Below are 24,264 nucleotides of genomic sequence, written 5' to 3' on the forward strand. Positions count from 1 at the left end.
ATTCACTCTATTGGCTGGACAGCCGCAGAAAAGTTGACCAATGTAAGCTGTGCGGCCGCACAGCTTATATTGGTCAAATGCTCTCATCCAATCACCAGCTCCACTTGAAACTCCACCTGGCGCTCGCGTCTCCAACCCAACCGCCCCCGCCCCCCTCCGTGCGTGAGCAAACAGCTGACAGACTGTCTATGGTAGCTAGCTAGTAGCGTCAGATCAGCAATGGATAAAGCAATGGATAAAAATATAAACGACAACAGCAAGCGGCCCCTGCTTACCTCTACTGTAAAGTTTGGACGCAAGAGAAAGTCTGTGGAGGAAAGATCAGAGATTAAAAAGAAATGTGAAGAACGCCGGACTCTAAGTAGGATAAATATAGCGTCCTTCATTGACCGTTGGAGAAAGCTTCAGGGAGATCTGGGGCTGAAAACAACGCTGACACGGATGACTTTTTGTTGAGCAGGTAAACATTTATTTATTCTTTTATGGTGTGACGTGTTACATGGCTTTTTATCAGTTTGACAACTTGCTCATGCTGCCGGTCGGCATTGGAATGTTAGCCGTTTAGCATCGCCGATCGCGGTTCAAAGTAATTATATTTCTTGTTCGAGGTTTCTGTTCGAGCCGATCGGAATTTGAACAAGATGCGCTGCGTGCTGCAATAACAATTACTGAAAACCTTAGCAATACTAGTAGTATTATAATGGTGGTGGGGAGTTTAGAACATTTCATGTGTTGCTAATCTTGCGTTGACGTGAACTCAAACGTGACATACGTCAGGGATCAGGTAGCACAGAGGGGAGGGGGGTGTGTGTGGAGGGGCGGGATGAGTTTTTTTAAAACTTCCCTACCGTCTCGACCGATTTTTAATATCGTATACCATAGCTTTAATGTTTTAACTAGAGATAATTAAAACATTCATATAACGGTGTTCTATCGGTTTTCCATATTTAAAATATTTGCAATTTAGAATTCTTAACACTTCATATCTTCATTTGAAAGGTTTTGCTGTAAAATTCTGTTGATAAATTGGCCTATTATTATTATTTACAATAAGGAGTGCTTCTGGAAACCCAACCTTGTAAAAGTAATGATTTCTCATAACATGAATAACCACAGCTAAGCTTCCTTTATGTTTCTGTGTCATTGGTTTCTCACCTGTTATCTCTGACTGTGATCCTTTTACTGGACAATAAATTCACCAAACTTACCATCTTGTCTGATTCGTCTGTGATCCCTGACACTAGCGTTCCTACTGTGCATCATTAACTAAACAGACTTCAGACAATGCCTTTGAATATGCTTTAATCATCACGGCCGGAGGATCTCAGACCAATTTCAGAGAGAATCCCACCAAGAATACAAGAGATTTTATAGAATAGGAGCATGGCAGGTGACATGATTCATTACATAATTTTCCTACAATTTGATTGGTTCTTTATATGTATAATTCAGAAAACCCTTCTATTACAAGGGAGAAGCAAATTTTCAATTAATCTTTGATATGACATTTAATAGTTCTTTCTCGAGTGAATCCTTGTGTGGCCTTCAAGGTGTTCTTTTTGAGTGAAACTTTTTCCACACTGTTGACATGTGTAAGGCTTCTCTCCAGTGTGAATTCTTATGTGTCTGACAAGACTTATTTTACAAGTGAAACTTTTTCCACACTGAGGGCATGTGTAAGGCTTTTCTCCAGTGTGAATTCTTATGTGCCTGACAAGACTTATTTTACAAGTGAAACTTTTTCCACACTGTGGGCACGTAAAAGGGGTCTCCCCAGTGTGAGTTTTCATGTGGACAGTAAGGCTTCCATGTTGGGAAAATCTCTTTCCACATTGAGGACATATATAAGGGCTCTCCCCAGTGTGAGTTCTCATGTGCCTGTTAAGGTTTCCATGTCGAGCAAATCTCCACCCACACTGTTGGCATGTGTAAGGCTTCTCTCCAGAGTGAATTCTCATGTGCCTGTTAAGGCTTCCTTCACGAGTGAAACTTCTTCCACACTGTTTGCAAGTGAAAGGGCTCTCTCTAGTGTGAACTCTCATGTGGTCATTAAGGTGTCCTTTTCTGTTGAAACCTTTTCCACACTGTTTGCAAGTGAAAGGTCTCTCTCTGGTGTGAACTCTCATGTGGTCATTAAGGTGTCCTTTTCTGTTGAAACTTATTCCACACTGTTGGCAGGTGAAATTTCTCTCTCTAGTGTGAACTCGCATGTGATAATTAAGGTTTCCTTTTCTGTTGAAACTTTTTCCACACTGTTGGCAGGTGAAAGGTTTCTCTCCGGTGTGAATTCTCATGTGGACTTCAAATTTTCCATGTTGACTGAATCTCTTTCCACACTGAGGGCATGGGAAAAGCTTCTTTCCAGTGTGAATTATCTTGTGCCTCGTAAGACTACCTTTATCAGTGAAACTGTGTTCACAGTGTTGGCATGGGAAGGGACTCTTTCCAGTGTTAACTCTCGATCGAACTTTAAGGCTTTCGTCTTGATTGAAACTCTTTCCACTCTTCGCTCCATTGTGAATTCTCATGTGGACTTTGAGATTTCCTTGTCGATTAAAACTCTTTCCACACTGATTGCAAGTAAAATAACTTCTAGTTCCTGTCTTTTCAGTCTGTGAGCATTTCAAAGATTTTTCTCCAGGAATAAAATCATCAAGATTCTCATATTGATCTTTCTCTGCATTGAGTTCTTCCCTCTCCTCTTTCAGTGCCATTAGGTCTACGATGAAAACAACAACAAAAGTTAACTCCAGTTGAATCGTACAAAGCAACAGACAACAAAAAATGTTGATATATAATGCAACAATCTATATGCTAGGGGTATCTACACCTTCTCCTGGAACCATTGCCCTACAGAGTTTAGCTCCAACTTGCCCTTATACACCTGCCAGCAGTCTGAAGTTGCCTAAAGACATTGGTTAGCTGGTTGATGTGTGTTTAATTGAATTTGGAGCTACAGTAGATGGTGGCCCTCCAAATATCCCTGTCCTATACCCACTGTGCTTCTGAAAGGGATGTTACGTGTAATCCGAGAACCTCTTTACCAGGGGAATTTGACAAATGTACAAATTCTGTTAAGATTTAAACCCCATCGTAGGACAAAAACTGCGCCTATTAAAGTTTTTGGCAACTGATCATTGCTACAACCAGGGTCATATACTTGTCCAAGTAAAAAAGATACTTGTCAGTAAATAATTTTATGTTGTTTTTGTAAAAGTAATTTATTCTGAAGAATTATTTTCATCAGTGTTCTATTAGCACTTACTTAAATATATTTGCCCGCCTTAAATTGATTTCCATTCCAGGGCATATTTGGTTTCCATCTGTCCATGTCCCCTCAAAATAGAACTAGAGGCATCTTGGCATTTGTGGACGGACACCAGGTTTAAGTACTTTTTATCAGACCACTACAACTTTGTGTTAAGTTATTACTTGGTGTGATTGATTAATAACTTTGTGTGATTGATTAATACATGTCGTAAAAACGAATGCCCAATTGGAAGTAGGATCTTCTCAGGTTACCTTGAAGGCAGCATTAGTATTTAGGTGTGTTCTACTTGAAGTGTAGTCCAGACTGATCGGTGAATGACATCAAAGTACAGCAAGAGCCATTAAAAAGCATAAGCACACTCTAATCCCTCTCACGGCACTTTGATGTCATACACAGATCAGTATTTTTAAAGGGGGGATTGACAGCGATTTCACTTTTTTCATTTTAAATAGTGTGTAATGTTGCTGTTGGTGCATGTACAGTATCTGCAAAGTTGCAGCGCTGAAAGTTCAGTGTAAGCAGAGAAATCGTCTTTTAAAAATCAGGAAGTATATTGCCTACAAAAACGACTCGATTGGGACTACAGCTGGGTTTTAGACGTCACTAACCCACACATTTGCATCAACCCTCCCTCCGGAATATGCAGAAAAGGGCATGCGCATATTTCTGCGGCACGTCGAGTGTGTTGTGTTCATCCAGCTGTCAGGTCTTCTGTGTTCGAGCTTCCCACGGACGTGCATGTATTTCGTCAACAATGGATACGATTTATGTTTGATTATGTTGCTGAAAATGACGATCGTAATCTAGCTCTCTGTGCTGCGCATTTACAGAAGACAGCTTCCAGAATCTCCATGAGTTCAACACCGGATTCAACAAGAAACTGTTACTAAAACATGAAGCAGATCCAACTTTAAAACCAGAGGCAGCAGTTGTTGGGCCACAACCTATAAGTAGGCTAAGACTTAATCATTTTAAATATATTTGCATGTATAATTCAAGACGTAGCCTTGTGTTTTATTTTTTTTTTAAATGCCAGCGCTGGCTTTATAGCCACTTGGCTACTAGTTATGCTATTTTGTGTCTACGACAAACGCGTACAAACATTATGGACCTGAATTTTGTATAAGTACTAATGTTGTAGATGTATTTTTCATGTATATATGTTTTATGACGTTATTTCCGATTTGATCAAGAACGTAAACTTGCCAGCACTGTTTGAGTATAACATAGTAGCCAGTCAGTCTCTATTGTTGCCAGTCAGATGCAATTGTGTAAAACAAACGTGTATAAAGTTTAAAAAATGTAGCAAATTTTCATTCAGAAACGTTTAGTAAGAGCCGTGTGTGGTGAGGTTCTGTGTACTCTCTTCATCGCCGCTTTCTCAGTCTGATTATGCCTCAAATTGATACTGCAGTTCGACACATATTTACATCTGGACCGTAGCTCATGACATGCATGTTTCGCTCGTAAAGGTAATGGGCGTTAACCTTCCGGACAACGTGAGCGGCAGTTTAGCCAATCACAACACACCGGGCCAAACTAACCAATCTGAGCCCACTACGTGTTTCTGAGGGAGTGGTTTCATAGAATCAGGAAGTGAACCGCTCGTTCGAGGACAGAGGAGAGCGCGGCTGAAAATAAAGGAGAAGTTTATGAAAAATAAGACTTTTTACAAAAGAAAAACCACGAATACATGTTATAGACCCTTTCACAAGATGTAAACAACACTGGTCCAGAAGCACTTCCTGTTTCAGTTTTTTAACACTACATAAAAGCTGGGACAAAATAGAACCAACAGAACATTTAAAACTGAATCAAAAAGTTAAACCAACATCATTAATGCCGAGTTCAGACTGCATGATTTTCAAAGTAGTCGGGTCGCTGCTCTTTTCACACTGCATGACTATCTTGGCCAGCATTCAGTCACTGCTGTGTTCACACTGGACGATGGATCGGCGGCAGAAGGTTTCACACTGCATGACTTTAGAAAAATCGCTCTGGACTGGAATCGCTAGACTCTGTCTAGCACGCTGCACGCAAACTACATTTCACAACAAGATATGAAAAGAAAACAACGCGCGACACCACACGTGCAAGACCGGAGTTCTCACGTGAGACTTTATTTTGGACCCGGTTGTGGTACAGCTGGTGAAACAGACACGAGTGCTCCTGCCAAATTTCTACAAATTTTTCTTCCATTTATTGTGTCCAAATAGACAGAGAAGAAGCTTTTTTTTGTTGAAACAATGCCATATCATGTTGATATGTGATCTATAACTCCTCCCCGAACTCCCCGCTGCTCTGTATCTTGCTCTCTCACTGGCTGCCGGTGATCACCGATGTAGTTTTCAGTCAAAACACTTTTCACACAGCAGGATTTTGAATCTGCGACAGGTCCAGATATTTAGCATGCCAAATATCTCACGGGCGTCGGCGACTCGTCGGTGATTCTCTCAGTTCGCGTCTTTGCTCATTCACACTGTGTGATTGTCACTCGCGTGAACGAGCGCCGATTTGCCTGTGATTTTGGGCATTTGTCGGCGATTTCATAAAAACCTGTCGGCGAGCCAAAATCGTGGCTAAAATCATGCAGTCTGAACTCGGCATAAGATGTCTTCTTTACATGTGAAATAAAGAAAACAGTTACAAACTGAAACAGGAAGTGTTTCTGGACCAGTGTTATTTACATCTTGTGAAATGGTCTATATTGCACCCCATAAACACAATCATGCAAAGAAAAAAAGCAGTCAACCCCCCCTTTAATTAGGATCAAATGACTGAGTTCAGCTTTGAGAATGAAACAAACCTGTTTGTTCCTCAGTTTCTTCTTGTTTCACACTGAATACTTCTTCAATCTTCATGTCTTCACTCTCCTCTTTAATAAACAGCATTTTTATAATAGTGTTTTACACGGATCTCAGTCACTTCACCAGGTGTTTTTCTGTATGAATGAACAGAAAGAAAAATTAATCCACAATAAATCTCTGGGTGTGTCTCAATCACAAGCTCCTAGTTTAGTAGTCACCGCACTAGTTAGGGAGTGAGTCAGAATAAGAGTTAATGGGTTAGTTCACACAAAAATGAAAATTCTGTCTTTAATTACTTACCCGTAAGTAACTAATTCGTAAGACCTTTGTTTATCTTTTGAAAACAAATGAAGATATTTTTGATGAAATCCGAGAGCTTTCAGTCCCTCCATTGGGAGCAATGCAAATTAGGTCCACATTCAAGGACCAGAACGATAGGAAAGTAAGTAATCCATGTGACTCCAATGGTTTAACCTCAATTTTATGAAGTGACATAAGTGCTTTGTTTGCACACAAAAAAACAATTAAAACTTAATTTACAAAAATATTGACCTGCAATCCAGTAGGTGGAGCACTAGGACAAATGTGTGTTGCCGACTCATTTGTTCCGTGAACGCGCTTTGGATAATATTAATTTGTGAATATAAGTTTATGGTAAATTATGTAAGGGTGCTCCGATTGATCGGTCGCCAATCACAATCGGCCGATAATTGCTTTGTGATGTGTGATCGGCGGTTTCTATAAGGCCGATCCAGAAAAGCCGATCAGATGACGCAAAACTCGTGAGACAATTTTTTTATGCCCTGATAAAAGGTTTCACCTGTCTGGCAATTCTACAAGGTGTGTGAAAAGACAATTCATTAGCAATCTGCAATGCGTCTACCATGCTGCGGCCGCTTGTCAAACTGTGCAGCCTTTCTGCTCAACCTGTAAATAACTCCATCGATCCGCAGTTCACGTGTGAGTTATTCAATGGTCTAGTGGGAGATCTTTTGCCAAGCGTGTCAGAGGTTTCGGGTTCTAATCCACACTCGTCTCGTATATATATTTTTCTCTCATCAAAACTGACTATGTTCATCAGTGATTACAGTCTAAATCAAGCAGGGACACGTTTGTGTTTTATTTCGTGATTTCACAGGAATGAATAGTCCACAACGGCGATAGATTGAAGCGCGCATCCGAGTGAAGACTGCGCGAGGCACAAAGACTGTATCCACCAATCGCCGCGGAAACGAGCGTGCATGCAGCTTGCGTTCAAAAACACATTTAGCGCCAGATTTCTTATTTAATAGTGAACTAAATGCTCTGCTAGTTAACTAGGGAAGTTTAATTTATTTATATTATGTACATGGTGGGGCAGACTTCACTGGATCTAAACAAATCAATCTAACCATATAGATGTGACCAGTAGTGGTGGCTTTCTTAATCTGTTTCAAATAATTTTGCAAGATTCTTGCAAATTCGTGTGGATCAAAATAGCTTTTCCTCACTGCCCTTTAAATAAATATAAAACCATAATAACACCAATAAATAACTTTAATAAATATTCATTAACATCATTAATATTCATACATTATCAATAAATACAATTTCCTAAGACAACAAAATTTATATCCTTCTATTAAGACCTGTTTTATTCAAAAAGACAAATATGGCTCTATATCCTACATGACCTGAATTCATTTGTAATAATTCCTTCATATCCAATCTAATTTTTTCTTTTCTCAACCAGTTTCTCAGCCTCATCCTTTCCTCATTATACTTTTGACAATAAATAATAACATGCTCTACTGTTTCTTTGATATTACAGATCTCACGCATCCCAGTTTCATGTTTCCCTATTAACTTCAGTGTACTATTCAATCCAGTATGCCCAAATCTCATTCTTGAAATAATGTCCTCTTCCCTTTTATTCCTATTATTTTCTCTCATACCTCCTACCCTCTCCTGGATACTGTAATACATTCTTGCTTTTGTTTCTTTATTCCACTCCTCTTGCCACTTCTTCTTCATTTCTCCATTTCTTCCGCCTTACTATAACTTATTACCATATCTATTTCTGATTTTTTGGTTGCATTTTTGCCATATTTGTCTGCAATTTCATTTCCTTCTACTCCTATATGGGCTGGAATCCAAATGAATTTTATTATTACTCCTACTTTATTAATTCTATAAACCGCTTGGGCTATTTCCAACAAAATATCCTGTCTTGTTTCTGATTTCATGTTCTTAATACTGATTAACGCACTACTTGAATCTGACCCTATTAACACTTCCCTTGGCCTACTATTTTCAACCCACTCAAGGGCTAAGAGAATGGCCAGCATTTCTCCTGTATACACTGACATTTTATCATTTATTCTTATTTACCATAACATTAACTTCTGGTATAATAAATGCAACTCCTACTCTATTACCTTCTGTTTTTGATGCATCTGTATATATCTTCATAAACATAGAATAATTCTCCTCTATGTATTTACTAACCTGACAGCTATTACTTCTATTCTCTTTTTTCCACTCTAAAAGGTGCAGATCTACCTCCATCTCCCCTAATAGCCAAGGTGGAACATTAGATAATGGCACAATTAGACTTACCACCATATCTCCTATCCCTATCTGATCAACTGCATCCCTTATTATCCATCCAAAACTCTTAATCTGTCGTCTTTCCTTTTCTTGACATGGTTGTAACACCTTCTGAGTCGGGTGAATTTCCTTATGCCCTTTTAAATTTGCCCAGTACGTTAATGCTATCTGATTTCTTCTAATCTCCAATGGCATCTCATTCATTTCTACTTGTAAAGGGGTTGTTTTAAAAGCACCACAACAGAGTCTTAACGCCTGACTTTGAATTACATCTTTTTTAGTAAAGTGCTTGAAGCAGACTGATAAACTGTACATCCATAATGTATAACTGCCCTAATTAATCCAATATAAACTACTTTCAAAGAGTTCCTACTTGCTCCCCACTCTCTACCTCTCAGACATCTTACTACATTCAATATTCTTTTACATTTCTCAACAACTTTCTCAATATGTATTTTCCAGTTAAGTTTTCTATCAAACCATATCCCGAGATATTTAAAACATTCCACTCTCTCTAGATTTTTGTTATAAAGTTTAAGTTGAAACTGTTCTTGATTTATCTTTCGAGAAAAACAGATTACTTTGGTATTTGCCACTGAAAACCTAAAGCCCCATTCCATTCCCCAATTCTCTACCTTCCCAATTGCCTCTTGCATTTTCCTTACTATATAATCTATATTCCTTCCCTTTTTCCACATCACACCATCATCTGCAAATAAAGCAACACTTATAGATCTATCAACTTTACTAAACACTTCATTTATCATAATTGAAAACAAAACTTGACTAACTATACTCCCTTGAGGAGTTCCATTTTCCACTAAATACTTTGTACTCAATTCTGTCCCTATTCTTACTGTGATCCACCTATCCGTTAGAAATTTTTTTATCCAACTATACATTCTGACTGAATGCTTTGTATCGTTTTAAATCCATTAAATGCTCAAAACACTAACCTTTCTTCAGCCAAATCAGACACTGGGATAAGGCGCAGCCTTATGACATCACACCACCAGACCAAAATAAAAGTCCTGTATATTTAATAAAAAAAATGGAAATACATTTACACACTGAAAACAAAGTTTTAGGATGTCATAGGTCAATATCAAATGAATGTGAAGTTATATTTTGTAAATGGCTTTATTAAAATATTTTTATTTACCTAATTTAACCACATATATAAAACTATTTTGTATGCACAAAAAAAAATCAACTGGTTTTGATGAAATTATTTTTCTCTCCCTTTCATAAACGCACACAGAGAACAGAGAGTTGAGTAAGAAGATTCAACAACATAAAAATAATAATACTGAGACTGTGATGCAAAGTAGTCTTTATTAATGTGACATTTTTTGTCAATTGCGCTCGTTCCTCAAACTGGCAACCAATAGTTACATAGTAACAAGGAGGAGGCAGCAGGGAAACAACGATTTCTGATATATTGAACTTGGACTCCCGTGCCCATTTCAAACATGTCATTCTCACATAATGCACTTAACAGTTGGAGGAAAATGTAATTCTGGCAGACTTCTACAATTTCAGAATACATTTACAATACATTTAAATTAATATATGCTTTAAAAATTATTGAATATAAAATAAATGCATTCTACAACAACAATGTTAAAAACATCCTATTATTATTATTGTTTTTGTTTTTTACAGTAACAAAGTCCATTTCCCAGATCAATGATCAGGCGCCTGGTCAATTTATATTCTGGAGAAAATTTTAAACCAGCCTTCAGGCTCTCCAGAAACAGCATCAACATGCTGGTCCAGATGTTGCCCCGTCCAAAAGCCCATTGATGGAGCCATGAAGTTGAAGTGCTGGTCACAGTTTACTGGCTTGCCTGTGGAGCGTCCAACAAGGTCACTTCAGACACCTTCAACATGCCACTTACTGTTTGCAGGACCGTCAAGAATGTTGTGGAGGAAATGACTATCCTTTACAAAGCCCAAAACCAGAGGAGATGAAAGCCAGCATTTCTCACAATGTCACCAAGGCCGCATTTATAGATATATACATTAGCAATCTGGGCTTGTTACATGATGCCCTTGTCTTTGGTGGACTCCAGATTTGGTCCTCCTGTGACCACAGAACAACATGAAACAGACAGATGCTTTGTTGCAGATTGTTCCCAAAACTCTCTATTGATGGTTGTACAATTTCCAAAGACCTTTCCTCAAGGTATTACTTGCCTAATAAGGAATAACCAATTTATGAGATTGAATCTTTAAGTTTTCATATTTCACATGGTATATCATTTCAGAAGATTAGAATAATTGATAAAAAATACACAAATGCCCTTCGGTGGTACATTGCGAGTTAAAGGACTACTTGCTGTGCATATTTACATATTCATCTAAATGCAACTCCCAGTCATATGAGTGGCCTAATCATCTATTTCCAACTTCTTTTTACCCCTAAAAGAAGAATGATAAATAACTGAATATATCTTGACAACTAGTAAATTAATTCTCTCCTGTGTGCACTTTTATGTCAAGTCACCTTTAGAGCTTTCTACAATATGGATTGCATCAAAGCAGGTTCGCAGAGATAAAGAAACGGACAGAATCAACTGTGAAAACTCTGTGGAGACAATTCACATCTATACAAGACATACAGGGGTTGGACAATGAAACTGAAACACCTGGTTTTACAACACAATATTTTGTTAGAATGGTGAGGGCCTCATTTTGCATCCAAATACAGCACCAATTGACAGATAGAAGTCCTTCACAGTGACCAGAGGGATTATGAGCCGTTCCTCTTCCAGAACAGTGTCCAGGTCACTATATGATGCTGGTGGACTCGCTCCTCCAAAACACCTCAATAATATTCAGATCTGGTGACTGTCAGACCATGAGAGATGTTCAACGTCACTTTCATCTTCATCAAACCCTTCTGTCACAAATCTTGCTGTGTGTGTTGGTGCATGATCATGCTGATACACGGTTTGAGCATCAGGTGCTCATGATCCTCCAGAAGGGTTTGGTAGTCCTCGGCAGTGTCGTGTCCATCAAATACAATCAGGATTGTCATGATATTGGAGCTCAAACCATCACTGATCCACCCGTGCTTCACTCTGAAGATTGGCCGCCAGCCATATAGATGTGAAACCTCCAACATTGGCCAGTGTTTCAGTTTCATTGTCCAACCCCTGTAAATGTTTTCAGTTAGAATCGATGTTGCAAAATGAAAACTCATTCCAAACGGATGACATTTATAATAGATCTCTCTTGAGTGAATCATACTGTGGTACACTATTAGGGTTTCCTCTTTCGGTTAAAACAATTTCCCATGTGCCGGTTAAGGAATTTCTTTATTTTATTTGATAATGTATTCCACACTGAGGGCATGTGTAATGAGTCTATTTGTTGTAAATTCTCATGTGGTCTCTAAGGTTTCCGTGTTCAGTAAAACTCTCTCAACACTGTTGGCAGGTGTAAGGCTTAAATTATCTGGTGTGATTTCTAATGTGCCTGTTAAAGGTTCCTTTTTAAACGTAACTTCTTCCACAATCTGTTGGCAGGTGAAAGGCTTTTTTCCCGTATGAATTTTCATGTGCCAGTTAAGGCTTCCTTTATGAGTGAAACTTTTTCCACACTGTTGGCATGTATAAGGCTTCTCTCCAGTGTGAATTCTCATGTGGTAATTAAGGTGTCCTTTTCTCTTGAAACTTCTTCCACACTGTTGGCAGGTGAAGGTACTCTCTCCATTGTGCACTCTCATATGGACTTTAAGGTTTCCTCGTTGAGCAAAACTCTCTCCACATTGTCGGCATTTGTTAGGGTTCTCTGCAGTGTGAATTCTCATGTGGACTTTAAGGGGTACTCGTTGAGAAAAACTTTCTCCACACTGCTGGCATGTGTAAGGCTTCTCTCCAGTGTGAATTCTCATGTGCCTGTTAAGGCTTCCTTTATGATTGAAACTTTGTCCACACTGTTGGCAGGTGAAGGGACACTTTCTAGTGTGAACTCTCATGTGGACTGTAAGATTTCCATGTTGATGGAAACTTTTTCCACACTGAGGGCATGTGTAAGGCTTTTCTCCCGTGTGAATTCTTATGTGCCTGACAAGACTTATTTTACGAGTGAAACATTTTCCACACTCTGGGCACGTAAAAGGGGTCTCCCCAGTGTGAGTTTTCATGTGGACAGTAAGGTTTCCATGTTGGGCAAATCTCTTTCCACATTGAGGACATATATAAGGGCTCTCCCCAGTGTGAGTTCTCATGTGAATGTTAAGGTTTCCATGTTGAGTAAAACTGTCTCCACACTGAGGGCATGTGTAAGGCTTCTCTCCAGTGTGAATTCTCAGGTGCCTGATAAAGTTTCCTTTTAGAGTGAAACTTGCTCCACACTGAGGACATTTGTGAGGCTTTTCTCCCGTGTGAATTCTTATGTGCCTGTCAAGACTTATTTTACGAGTAAAACTTTTTCCACACTGTTGGCAGGTAAAAGGGGTCTCCCCAGTGTGAATTCTCATGTGGACTTTAAGGTTTCCAAGTTGAGCAAATCTCTTTCCACACTGATGACATGTGTAAGGGTTCTCTCCAGTGTGAGTTCTCATGTGAACTTTTAGGTTTCCATGTTGACCAAAACGGTCTCCGCACTGTTGGCACTTGTAAGGTTTTTCTCCAGTGTGAATTCTGTTGTGCCGGTTAAAGTTTCCTTTTTGAGTGAAACTCTTTCCACACTGTTCACAAGTAAAAGGCTTCTCTCCAGTGTGAACTCTGACATGGACTTTAAAGTTTCCTTGTTGATTGAAATTCTTTCCAAAACGGAAGTAAGGGAAATATCTTCTAGTTCCTGTCTTTCGGGCTTTTTTTCGTGTGGAAGTGTTTTCATTCTTTGAACAACCAAAAGATTTTTCTCCAGTTATAAAATCATCAAGATTATCATTTTGACCATGAAGCTTATCATATTCATCTTTCTCTTCAATTTCATTGAGAACTTCTTTCTCTTCTTTCATTGGCATTAAGTCTATGGTGGAAAAACAAACAAATAAAAGTTAACCCCATTTTAATAGCACAATAAAGCAGACATCAACAATATTTAATGCATCAAAACCAACAACACGTATAGTATGCTAGATCCTATACCAAAGGTGTCCAAACCTTTTTGCTCTGGAGCCCATGTGTCCTCAATACATCTGCCAGATGTTTCTGAAGTTCTCAACTCTGGCCCTTGAAACCCCTTTTCCTGCAGAGTTTAGCTCCAATTAAACCCAACTGTTTATGCTAATCAAGGTCAAGTGCATTATTGAAAGCTAAAGGCAGGACATGCAAGCACTAAACTTTGCAGATAAGGGGACCTCGAGGGACAGGTGAGAACCGCATGTGGCGAGCAGGACGAGACTGAGGGGCGTGGGAGAATGGCGCGAGGCTGGTGGCTTGATTGATAATGAGCGACACCTGCACGGGGTCTCATATCTCTCAAGGAGGTGCAACGACGGTGAAGGACGAGAGGCCAGGCTAGGATTTTATTTGATGTTTTGTTTCTGTTTTATGTGGCAGCAGCCGTCCGTAAGGGACTGCTGCATTTACTTTCGTTTAGTATTTGTTAATTTTAAGTCTTTGAATATTCGCCGGCTCCCGCCGCCTCCTTCCCACAACATTTACAACGATTAATCGCGGTTTTGGATGTGATTAATCGCGATTAATCGTTGCCCATCCCTATTAAAATGCTATTGTTTAACAAATTTGAACACATTTTACTAGTTGAACTATTGCCAGGCAATAATGCCAGACAATTTCAAAATGTGTGAAATTGATGGAAACTAAGCAAGTCAGGTAGGCAACCTTTCAATGCTGAATAAGTATAAATGTATGACATGAGGATGTTTTTATCCTCTATAATTTAAGTGATATGAGTGTTTACACTGTAACTTGATGAATATTAGAATGTTTATACCAATATCGTGTCTGTGAATATCTGCTAACGTAGGGTAGGGTTGCCGCGGTGAGGAAAATTTCCCACCGGTTAATCGACGTGTGACAACACCGGTAATCCCGGTGTCACCGTGGAGGGCAGGGCGGGGGGGTTAAATAGCTTTTAAATGCGTGCGCGTTATACTTTCACTTTCGAAATAAGCGTCAATTGCTTGAATGGACAAAAAAAACAACTCGCTGATAATAAAACTTTTTTTTATAGACTTTTATTAGCATAACGAACAAATAAAAATAACCCCATGCATAGGCTGAAAAAAGTGAAAATCGGCAAAATGTGGGCCCAAACAAATAAGAACCATAAAACGTTTATTAACGAATAAGAAAATAAAATAGGCCTAAATAAATTACACAAAGTTTAAATGAGATAAAACCAATTAAAAAGAGACAAATATAAAATAAAAAACTTCAAAACGGACCTTAGCCTACATAAATGACATACTTTCACTTTCGAAATAAGCGTCAATTGCAATTCAGCGTCAATTGCTGGAATGGACAAAAAACAAACAAAAAAAAAACAACTCGCTGACAATAAACTTTTATTTAGACAGCACTTTTATTAGAATAATAAACGAATAAAATATAGACAGAACTTTTATTAGCATAACGAACGAATAAAAATAACCCCATGCATAGGCTGAAAAAAGTGAAAATCGGCAAACTGTGGGCCCCAAAAAAATAAAACGTTTATTAACGAATAAGAAAACAAAATAGGCCTAAATAAATTAAACAAAGTTTAAATAAGATAAAACCAAATAAAAAGAGACGAATATAAAATAAAAACTTTAAAAAGGACCTTAGCCTACATAAATGACAGCACTCTAAAAAAAAGTAAAACACTATAAATTGGCATTTATTAACATTAATATATATTGGCCAAAATATTGCCAAACAGGCGCTTTTGCATTGCGTTTTGACACCAAATCTTCCGCCATTATCTTGCTTTTCTGTAATTTGACTCGTTCTCGTCTCCACACGTGCTAAATGGAATCCTGATGCTTGCTGATCTGTGACGTGACGGCACGCGTTGCGCAGTTCATTTTTAATTATAATGCTCTCTTCAGAACTAAATAATTGAAAATTATTATTTTTAATCAATTCAAATAAATATTTTAGCAAAAACGAATACTTTAAAAAAAAAAGTCAAGACATCGCGGTGTCACGGTGGGAAAGTGATGTCACCGGTGATGGGGCTTAAAACCGGTAACACCGTCAACACCGTCTATCGCGGCAAGCCTAACGTAGGGTTTTCTAATCTGCTAAATAATGTTTTAGAGCAGGGGTGGGCAAACTACGGCCCGCGGTTCAGCGCAGTCTGTAGCGGGAGAGCGAGGGCGGAGCCGAGCGGTAAGCGGGCCGTGCTGACAGAGTGGGGAGAGAGAGACTGGGAGCTCGTGCACGCGCTGTTGATAGAGAGAAAACACTGGGCTGCAAGCTGTATTCAGTGGAAAGAGTGTTGCTGCATTTGTGACCTGAGAAGCTGTATCCAGCGAGAAGAGTACTGTTTTATATGTGATTTGTTTTTGAAATATTCTGAATTAATTGTGTGAGCGCGAGCAAGCGCTGTGGGGAGAGAAAGTAACTCAATAAAGTGCACGAGCCACAGTATTCGCCAACCCTGTCTCCTTCCATCACCCATTCACCGAACCAACATCCCTGTCACACATTCATTTTGCCTTTTTCCTGCAATACTTGAATAAAGCAGATCATTCATTCAGAGCAGTTGTGGCTGTGCTGCGGTGTGTCACGTGACGAGCAATGACGTGTCACCATGGAAACCATACAGTGAATAAATAACGGTTGCATTGCAAAGCTCACGCTGCAGAGTCAGACCGTTGTTTGTAATTTGTCATATGCAATTTATAACTAATATCCCAGGAAGCAGAACGTTTGCACGATTGAATCATTGACATTTCAGCACTCCTTCAGACAGCGACTTAAGCGCAAGGCTCCTTGTTGCACTTAATGTTTTTTCCTTTTTTGGAAACTCAGAAAAAAAATGTTAGTAAGCACTTGTACGCCTAATTAGTTTTTATTTGATTTTTTAGTTTTTCATTTGATATTTAGTTTCTTTGCTCCTCTGTATTTGTCTCTTGGACTGCTTCCGGTTACCTTTATCGCCCGCCTCGCTACGCTCCCGTCTCTGCCGTTTGTTCAATAAATGTTTTTATCTGCTTTTGATTTTTACATTTTATTTATCATACTTAAAATAAATTGGTAAATTCGTTTATTTTTATTTTATTTTTTCACAAATGTATGACGTTTGTGTATTAAATGCATTTTGATTACCATATGGAGTTTTAATAAAGTTGAATTAATCTAACCTTCTCTAAATTTTACTCTACTAAGTGTACACTTGCTGGTGTTTTGTTTCTAATTTAATGTTAGGCTCATTAAATAATACTAAGGATAATCAATATTTAAAAAGAATATAAATATATATAAAATTAAATAAAAAAAATAACCCCAAAATATAACAATGCTAAATGGGGATATCTATAGCATATAAATTAATATACCACGTAAATGGCCGGCCCTCTGTCAAATTTTAAAACCCAGTGTGGCCCTTGAGCCAAAAAGTTTGCCCACCCCTGTTTTAGAGAGTAAATGCCCTCTGCAGCTTACATTACTCCTTTGCTTCATGACCTTCACTGGCTACCCGTCACATCACGTATTCACGTTAAGCATCAACTTCATACAATTTCGGCTATGAGGCAGACATTTTAGCATGTTTATGTAATTTAATGGAAACAGATAGGCCTTATTTTTTTGCACTCTAAATAATTGTCTGACTCAACGCATCACTGACAAAAGATTTTAAAATTTAAACATGCATATCGTTCTGTTTTCTTCAAAATTCTATTCTTCAAACAATGGTATTTTACATTATATTGTGAAGACCATGAAAGGGATATCATTAGGCTTCTGTCTGTTTGCACACCACACCAACAGTTCCAGCAGAGGTTTGTACAGTACTGTGACATCAGACTTATTCAAACCGGCCAATAGACCTCTAGCATTTTCTCCTCAGAACATGAGATCTGCTAAAACACAATTTAAATGACTGAGTTCAGCTTTGAGAATGAAACCAACCTGTTTGTTCCTCAGTTTCTTCTTGTTTCACTCTGAATTTTTCTTCAATCTTCACATCTTCACTCTCCTCTTTAATAAACGCCATCTTTATAATAGTGCGTCACATGGATCTCAGTTGCTTCACCAGGAGTTTTCTGTGTGTTTGTTCTGTTTAAAATGAGAATAATTAACAGAAAGAAAAATAAATCCACACAAAATCTCTAAGTGTGGCTCAATCTGCTGTAGTTCAGTGCACTGGTAAGAGAGTCAGTCAGAGAGAGAGTTAATGGACTTAAATCTCCTGATTAGACCTAAAACACTAAAACTAGCACTTCAAAATAATAAAAGCACAATTTCTATTGAAAATTCCTATATTGACTGCAGATGCTGCTGCTCAGTTCCAGAGACATTGAGATGTTTCTTCAGGAAGCCCATGCTCATCTAGTTTGTAAAACTACAAAGTTTGTATTTTACATACAAACAGAAAGAAATACATTTTCCATTATTTAATTGTACTTCTTGCACTAAATATGTCAAAAATGTACAATAAAACTCACAATATTAGACAATTGATTATTTGCAAGAAGGTGTGTGTGATATTACGATTTTTGACTGTGGATGTTTAAAATGACTCCACAATCTGCTCTTGAAGAAATATCATAGTAACTTTTACAGTGCATTAGTTTCAGATCTGGCGCCTTCATCCCAACATGCTGTACAACGTGACGTACATTCACATCGCATGTTAACACAGAAAATTAAAAATAACTTATTTCCAACAGAAGAAATAAACTTATTCGGGTTTAAAACAACTTGAGAGTACGGAAGAGGATTAGGGCCAAGCAAAAATAAAAAAAATTAAACCATCTTGAGATTTAAGTCATTATAATGCAAGATTAAACTCGTTAGTCGAAATACAATCTTGAGAATAAACTCATTAAATATCGAGAATATTTATAGAGATATTTAATAAGTTTATTCCCAGGGTTGTATTTCGTCTGTTTTTCTCGAAATTTAACGATTTTTTTCTCGAAACAGGACTTTATTCTCGATATTTATTGAGTTTATTCTCAAAATTGTATTTCGACTTTTTTTTCTCGAAATTTTACAATTTTGTTCTCAAAACACAAGGACTTTATTCTTGATATTTAATGAGTTTATTCTCAAGATTGCATTTCGACATTTTTCTCAAAATTTAACGAGTTTTTCTGGAAACACGACTTTATTCTCGATATTTAATGAGTTTATTCTCAAGATTGTATTTTGACTTTTTTACTCGAAATTTAATAATTTTGTTCTCAAAACACAACGACTTTATTCTCGATATTTAATGAGTTTATTCTCAAGATTGTTTTTAATCTTGCATTATACTCACTTTATACTCAAAATTTAACACGTTTATTCTCAAAATTGTATTTCGACTTTTTTTCTCTAAATTTTACGAGTTTTTTCTTGAAACACGACTTTATTCTCAATATTTAATGAGTTTATACTCAAAATTGTATTTAGACTTTTTTTCTCGAAATTTAATGACTTTATTCTCAATATTTACTGAGTTTATTCTCAAGATTGTTTTCCACTTTTTTCTCTCGAAATGTAACGATTTTGTTCTCAAAAACGAAGACTTTGTTCTCGATATTTAATGAGTTTACTCTGAAGATTATTTTCCACTTTTTTTCTCTCAAAATTTAACGATTTTGTTCTCAAAACACAAAGATTTTATTCTCGATATTTAATGAGCTTATTCTCAAGATTGTTTTTAATCTTGCATTATAATGTATAATTATAATATATAATGTAATGTTTATACATTCTCGAAATTTAACGATGTTAATCTTGCATTAACATCTATTAATGGGGGGGGGGGGGGGATAAATAACAAGATTTTTGTTTTTGCCACTTTAGCCTAAATTAGTTAGATTTTGGACTACATTAGTTTGGATGTAATGCTCAGAAACTTCCAAAAATTACACCCCTACTACTTGCAAAAAGTATTGTATATGTATGTGATCTATATATCATCTGCTCATGTTCACTCATGTTTAATAAAAAAATGTAATTACTCAATAAAAAAAATCATACTCAATTTTGTTATAAAAAGAATATTTAATGTAATGTGTCCACTTAAACTTTTAACAAGCATCCCGTGTCAGAAATGTCAGCCACATCAGCAGCATTGCAGTGCGAGTTTTTTTTTTTTTTTTAAATATATAAAATTGAAGGCAATACCTCCCTTCAAATCAGTTACTTCCACCCAGTCACATTATTCTCAACCATGTCACAACCATCTTATATTTGATAAAAAAAAAAATACAAATAAAAAAAACAGGGAAGACAAAAATTAAAGTATTTCTTGCTTGACTAGTTGACCACCTGACATGACACAAAATATATAAATAAATCCAAAAGATATTTAATAGGTTGATAGAAAACGAATTATATATATGTAGTAAAAAAAACAAACACAAAAACAAAAAAAACAAACAAGTTGAAATATAACCGAATCCCTGAAATGACCCATCTGTTGGTTTGTTTAAATTTGTGTTTGTGTAACGTTACACAGTTTTGAACAGCTTATTCGAATCAATCATTTGACTCGGAGCTTTAAAAGCTCAGTTTCTCCATCATTACTGGCCAGTGACCGATTTCGTGTTTATCATGAACCAATTCATGACAAAATTATGAGAGAAACGAGACGCACCTTTTGTGTTACTCGTGTGTTGATGCGCTTTAAATAAATGTCAGATAAAGCATTACTATGTTTCATTCAATAATAAACAATAGTCAATCTTAAGAGTCGTTTGAACAGCTTGTATCCGTTTAAACACTAAATGCTTTAAAAACAAACCTTTTGCAGTCGAATGATCACAACAGATGCAGGAGCGCGCGCAGTCTTATGACGTCACAACACCACAATAAAAGTCCTGTTCTCACGCTGCTTTGTCTAAAATCGCAAGAGTGCATAGCAATTTGCATAGAGTATACAAAAATAATAAAAGAGATGACAGAAATTGTCTAAAATGAAAGGCATAAATTACAGATATAAATAAGACTAAAATGTAAATAGTGACAAATGTGATAATATTAATAAGAATAAAAACATGTTAAAAAGAATTTGCACATTTATAAAGCAAATTTCTAGTGTCAGTATTGAAGTGTTTCACATTTTAAAACACGTAGACAACTTTCATTTGAGTCTAAAAATACCTGAAAACAAGTATGAAATGGCTAAAAATGCATTGCACATTTGGGCCATTTTTTATTTTATTTTTAAAGCCATTAACTGATGGATGATAAAAAAAAGGGTTAAAGCTAAACTCCCCTAAGTCTCTCCACACTCTCAAACATCATTTGTATATATACACATTTTAATGTTATGTATTACACTTCAAAGGTCTTATTTTATACAATAGTTTTATACAAGTTTTAGTGCTTTACATAAAACGAGGTCCCGCTTTACTTAGTTTAAATACAGAATGTTACCTTAATAGAGATTCTGAAGCATGAAACAAATCACGCAAGAAAACTTAATCCACATCTTGACACACAATACCATTAATCAGTTATATTTCAGCATTGACATAAATTGAATGGTGAACATAATCAACCATTAATTAATTTGTAGCTGAAATGTTGTGTACCAAAGTATTTATTGTACTGTACTTTAAGTAGCGTTAAGCAACATTCTGCTGTTATAAATAATTATAACAGCATAAATAAATCATGAAATACATATTTATTTATTAATAAATACAAGCAGTAACGTTTTATACAATTTTGTCATTTTGGAAATAGTCAATAGTGTAGTGAGCCAGGTTCCTTACCAGTACCCGAATTAACCGAGTCGTCTAAACGAATCGTCAGTAATTGCAATCTCACTGCGTTATAGTACTCACTATAGTACTTAGTATCAATAGAAAAGATATTTGCGTAATGCCCACCTATGTTGTAAATTGTTCGCCTGTGATTTGGTGTGGTTTCAAGAAATAAGTGAAAATAATAACTACAATGTATATGTGAGTGGTGCTTGGTGTAAATATGGTTAATACTCGGTTAATATGGTTTTAGCGAGATGCAAAGACAATTAACATGCTTGCTAACATGATTAGCATGTTGCTAGTATGTTTTTAGCAAGATGCTTACACAGGGTTGCCAACTCTCACGCATCTGGCGTGACTCTCACGCATTCAGCCTCAACTGGGGCAACGACACTCACGCATTCAACGTGACACTGGGCAATTTACTGGGCATGAGCAAAATACTGTATCTGGTAATCTCCTGCTTTATATTAAACAAACTGTCAACACGGGCTTTTGCGATGCACAGAGAGACGCTGCGCTGCCTTGGACTTTGAACGTGAGTTGAGAGCGTACATTTGCACTACGTGTCTGTCTTTATACCAAAAAGATACCCTTCACTGAATATCTACAGTGGTGTAGGGCGAGGGTGTGAGGTGCTTGAAAGCAGCTTTTGACGTGTTCGACTCGAGTTGCCGAACTCTCTCTTCTCCCTTTTCCCAACACCGAAACCGTGATATGACATTGAGCCTTTATAAAACAACACAAGACTGTTATTAAGTAGCCCGTGGCTTATTTACTGAAGTTGAAACTCTGATCAGATTACTCCTTGTCTCATCCTCTGAGGCAGAGAGGAGCTTTAGGGCTCTTCGACGATTAAAGACTTGGTAACGCACAGCTACCACACAGCAGGCTGAACCAGGTTGCAGTGTGTCACATCCATCAGGACAAATTGGACCTCTTAACTAAGAAGTCAGTGTGTGCACAGTTAATTTCTTTTACACCGAGACGTAAACAGGTGTTTGGTGCTTTTATCTGAATGGAATGTGTGTTAAGTTGAAGCCTTATATGTTGTAACATACCTTAAAATGTGATTTACATATAGGCCTTCTTTTGTATTTACATGCTTTTGTTTAGATTTTTGTTAGTGGATTGTGAGTTTTGGTGATGCCCACCAATATGTGAAATCTGTTCAGAATAAAGGTGCAAGCTGCACTCCAGTATGCCACCCTGTATTGTTTAATGTATTGAGAGTTGAATTGTGCATAATACATTTGATGCATGTTGGTGCCAAAACAGTGATGCAATTGATTAATCTTTAATTTCTTCGGGGGTTTTTTTATAAGATATTATAACGCACACAAAAAAAATCAATTAAGTGGAAGCTGCCACTGTTGGCTAGTGTTTAAACACTTAATTTAACTACTGTGTCAGTATGGCATAAATAGTCAAGTTAATAGCTGCATTTATGTTAAGTAGCCTAAATCAGTAAAAGTATCACAGTGTATTTCTTATACAGTAATGGCAATTTAGCATGTTACCTTTTACACAAGAAAATAAATAATATTAATTTATTTAATATTATTTATTTAAATAATAAATGAATTAATATATATGCCGCAAGTTTAACACCCCCAATGGTAGACCCAAAGTTACACCCTTGAGATCAAGACCAACTTGACCAAATTACGTTTACGTCTTTCATAAAGAAGCCGAGCCACTGCGTTCTGAAATAACTGTAGCCGTGAAACACAAGCCTTGGGGGGAACCGACATACAACGAATGTACAGTTGTCCAGTCGAGATGTTAGGAAAGCATGCATTACTCTTTAAAAAACTTTTAAGGAAAGAAATTGCTTCACCTTTGACAGAAGACAAAGACAATAAAAACGTGACTTAACCACAGTAATTATCTACTTATCGAATTTAAGATTAGTATCAAGCCAGACACACAAGTTTCCGATACATGTAGTATTACAAAGTGACAAAGATGCTTGATCAAAATCATGTAGATTGTTGCCAAAATTGCCACGTCCATGTACTTTAGTCGTGCAGGCGTAACGTTAAGCATGCTTGCATTTTTAAATGTGCATTTGTGTGTATGTGTAAAAGAGTAAGAAACGATAAATTGATGAAGCAATTATAAAAAGAGGCAATAACGAAAGTATAACGCAATAGACAGCAAATGGAAGTCAAATGTCATAGCTTGTGACGTCACAACATGCGACAACCCCTGGGGTCATAGTGCACAGAACATGATAACGTCAGTGAGCCATGGGAAGGCAAAGACGTGCAATGCATTTGACTGTTTTTGTTGGAAGCGCATATTACGCAATTTGTGCAGACTCATTAGGGGGTGATAACAGCGAGCAGGAGCATCTTGGAGGTAGTTCACTCCAAAAATTCCCATTTACTCACCCTCATGCCATTGCAGAATAATCCATCTCTGTGTGTCCACTATGGGATTGGCTGCTACTCGTTTGAACAGGGTTCCCACGGGTCCTTGAAATCCTTGAAAGTTTGTGAATCTGAAAAATAAAAATTCAAGGCCCTGGAAAGTTCTTGAAAATAAACATTCATAGATACAGGTCCTTGAAAGTGCTTGAATTTATTTTGTGCAAGAAGTTTTCTAAAAAAATTTTTTTTTATTTCGCCAACACTTCGTGTCTTATGCTGCATACTAGCCTGCTTGATTTACGTTAGTTACGCGCATTTACGTTAAGTGTTTCCCGCTCAAGGTACTTTGTTTTGTACGTTGCCATGACATTCACACGGGCT

General features: G+C 37.2%; 2 protein-coding genes across 2 annotated transcripts; both read right to left on the minus strand.

Annotated features, from left to right (window-relative positions):
- Nucleotides 1-461: 461 nt before the first annotated feature.
- Nucleotides 462-9,692, minus strand: LOC120485535 (uncharacterized). Its single transcript, XM_039681361.2, has 3 exons — nucleotides 9,624-9,692; nucleotides 6,078-6,212; nucleotides 462-2,719 (listed from the first exon to the last, which is right to left on the minus strand). Exons 2-3 carry the CDS (start codon nucleotides 6,160-6,162, stop codon nucleotides 1,509-1,511), a joined length of 1,296 nt encoding a protein of 431 aa, XP_039537295.2. The 5' UTR covers nucleotides 6,163-6,212; nucleotides 9,624-9,692; the 3' UTR covers nucleotides 462-1,508.
- Nucleotides 9,693-9,983: 291 nt separating this feature from the next.
- Nucleotides 9,984-20,630, minus strand: LOC120485529 (uncharacterized). The gene is made up of 3 exons (XM_089126909.1): nucleotides 20,539-20,630; nucleotides 17,712-17,858; nucleotides 9,984-13,653 (listed from the first exon to the last, which is right to left on the minus strand). Exons 2-3 carry the CDS (start codon nucleotides 17,794-17,796, stop codon nucleotides 12,056-12,058), a joined length of 1,683 nt encoding a protein of 560 aa, XP_088983035.1. The 5' UTR covers nucleotides 17,797-17,858; nucleotides 20,539-20,630; the 3' UTR covers nucleotides 9,984-12,055.
- Nucleotides 20,631-24,264: the final 3,634 nt, after the last annotated feature.

Source organism: Pimephales promelas, chromosome 24 (genome assembly GCF_988280905.1).
Source record: "Pimephales promelas chromosome 24, fPimPro1.hap1.1, whole genome shotgun sequence".
NCBI lineage: Eukaryota > Metazoa > Chordata > Actinopteri > Cypriniformes > Leuciscidae > Pimephales > Pimephales promelas.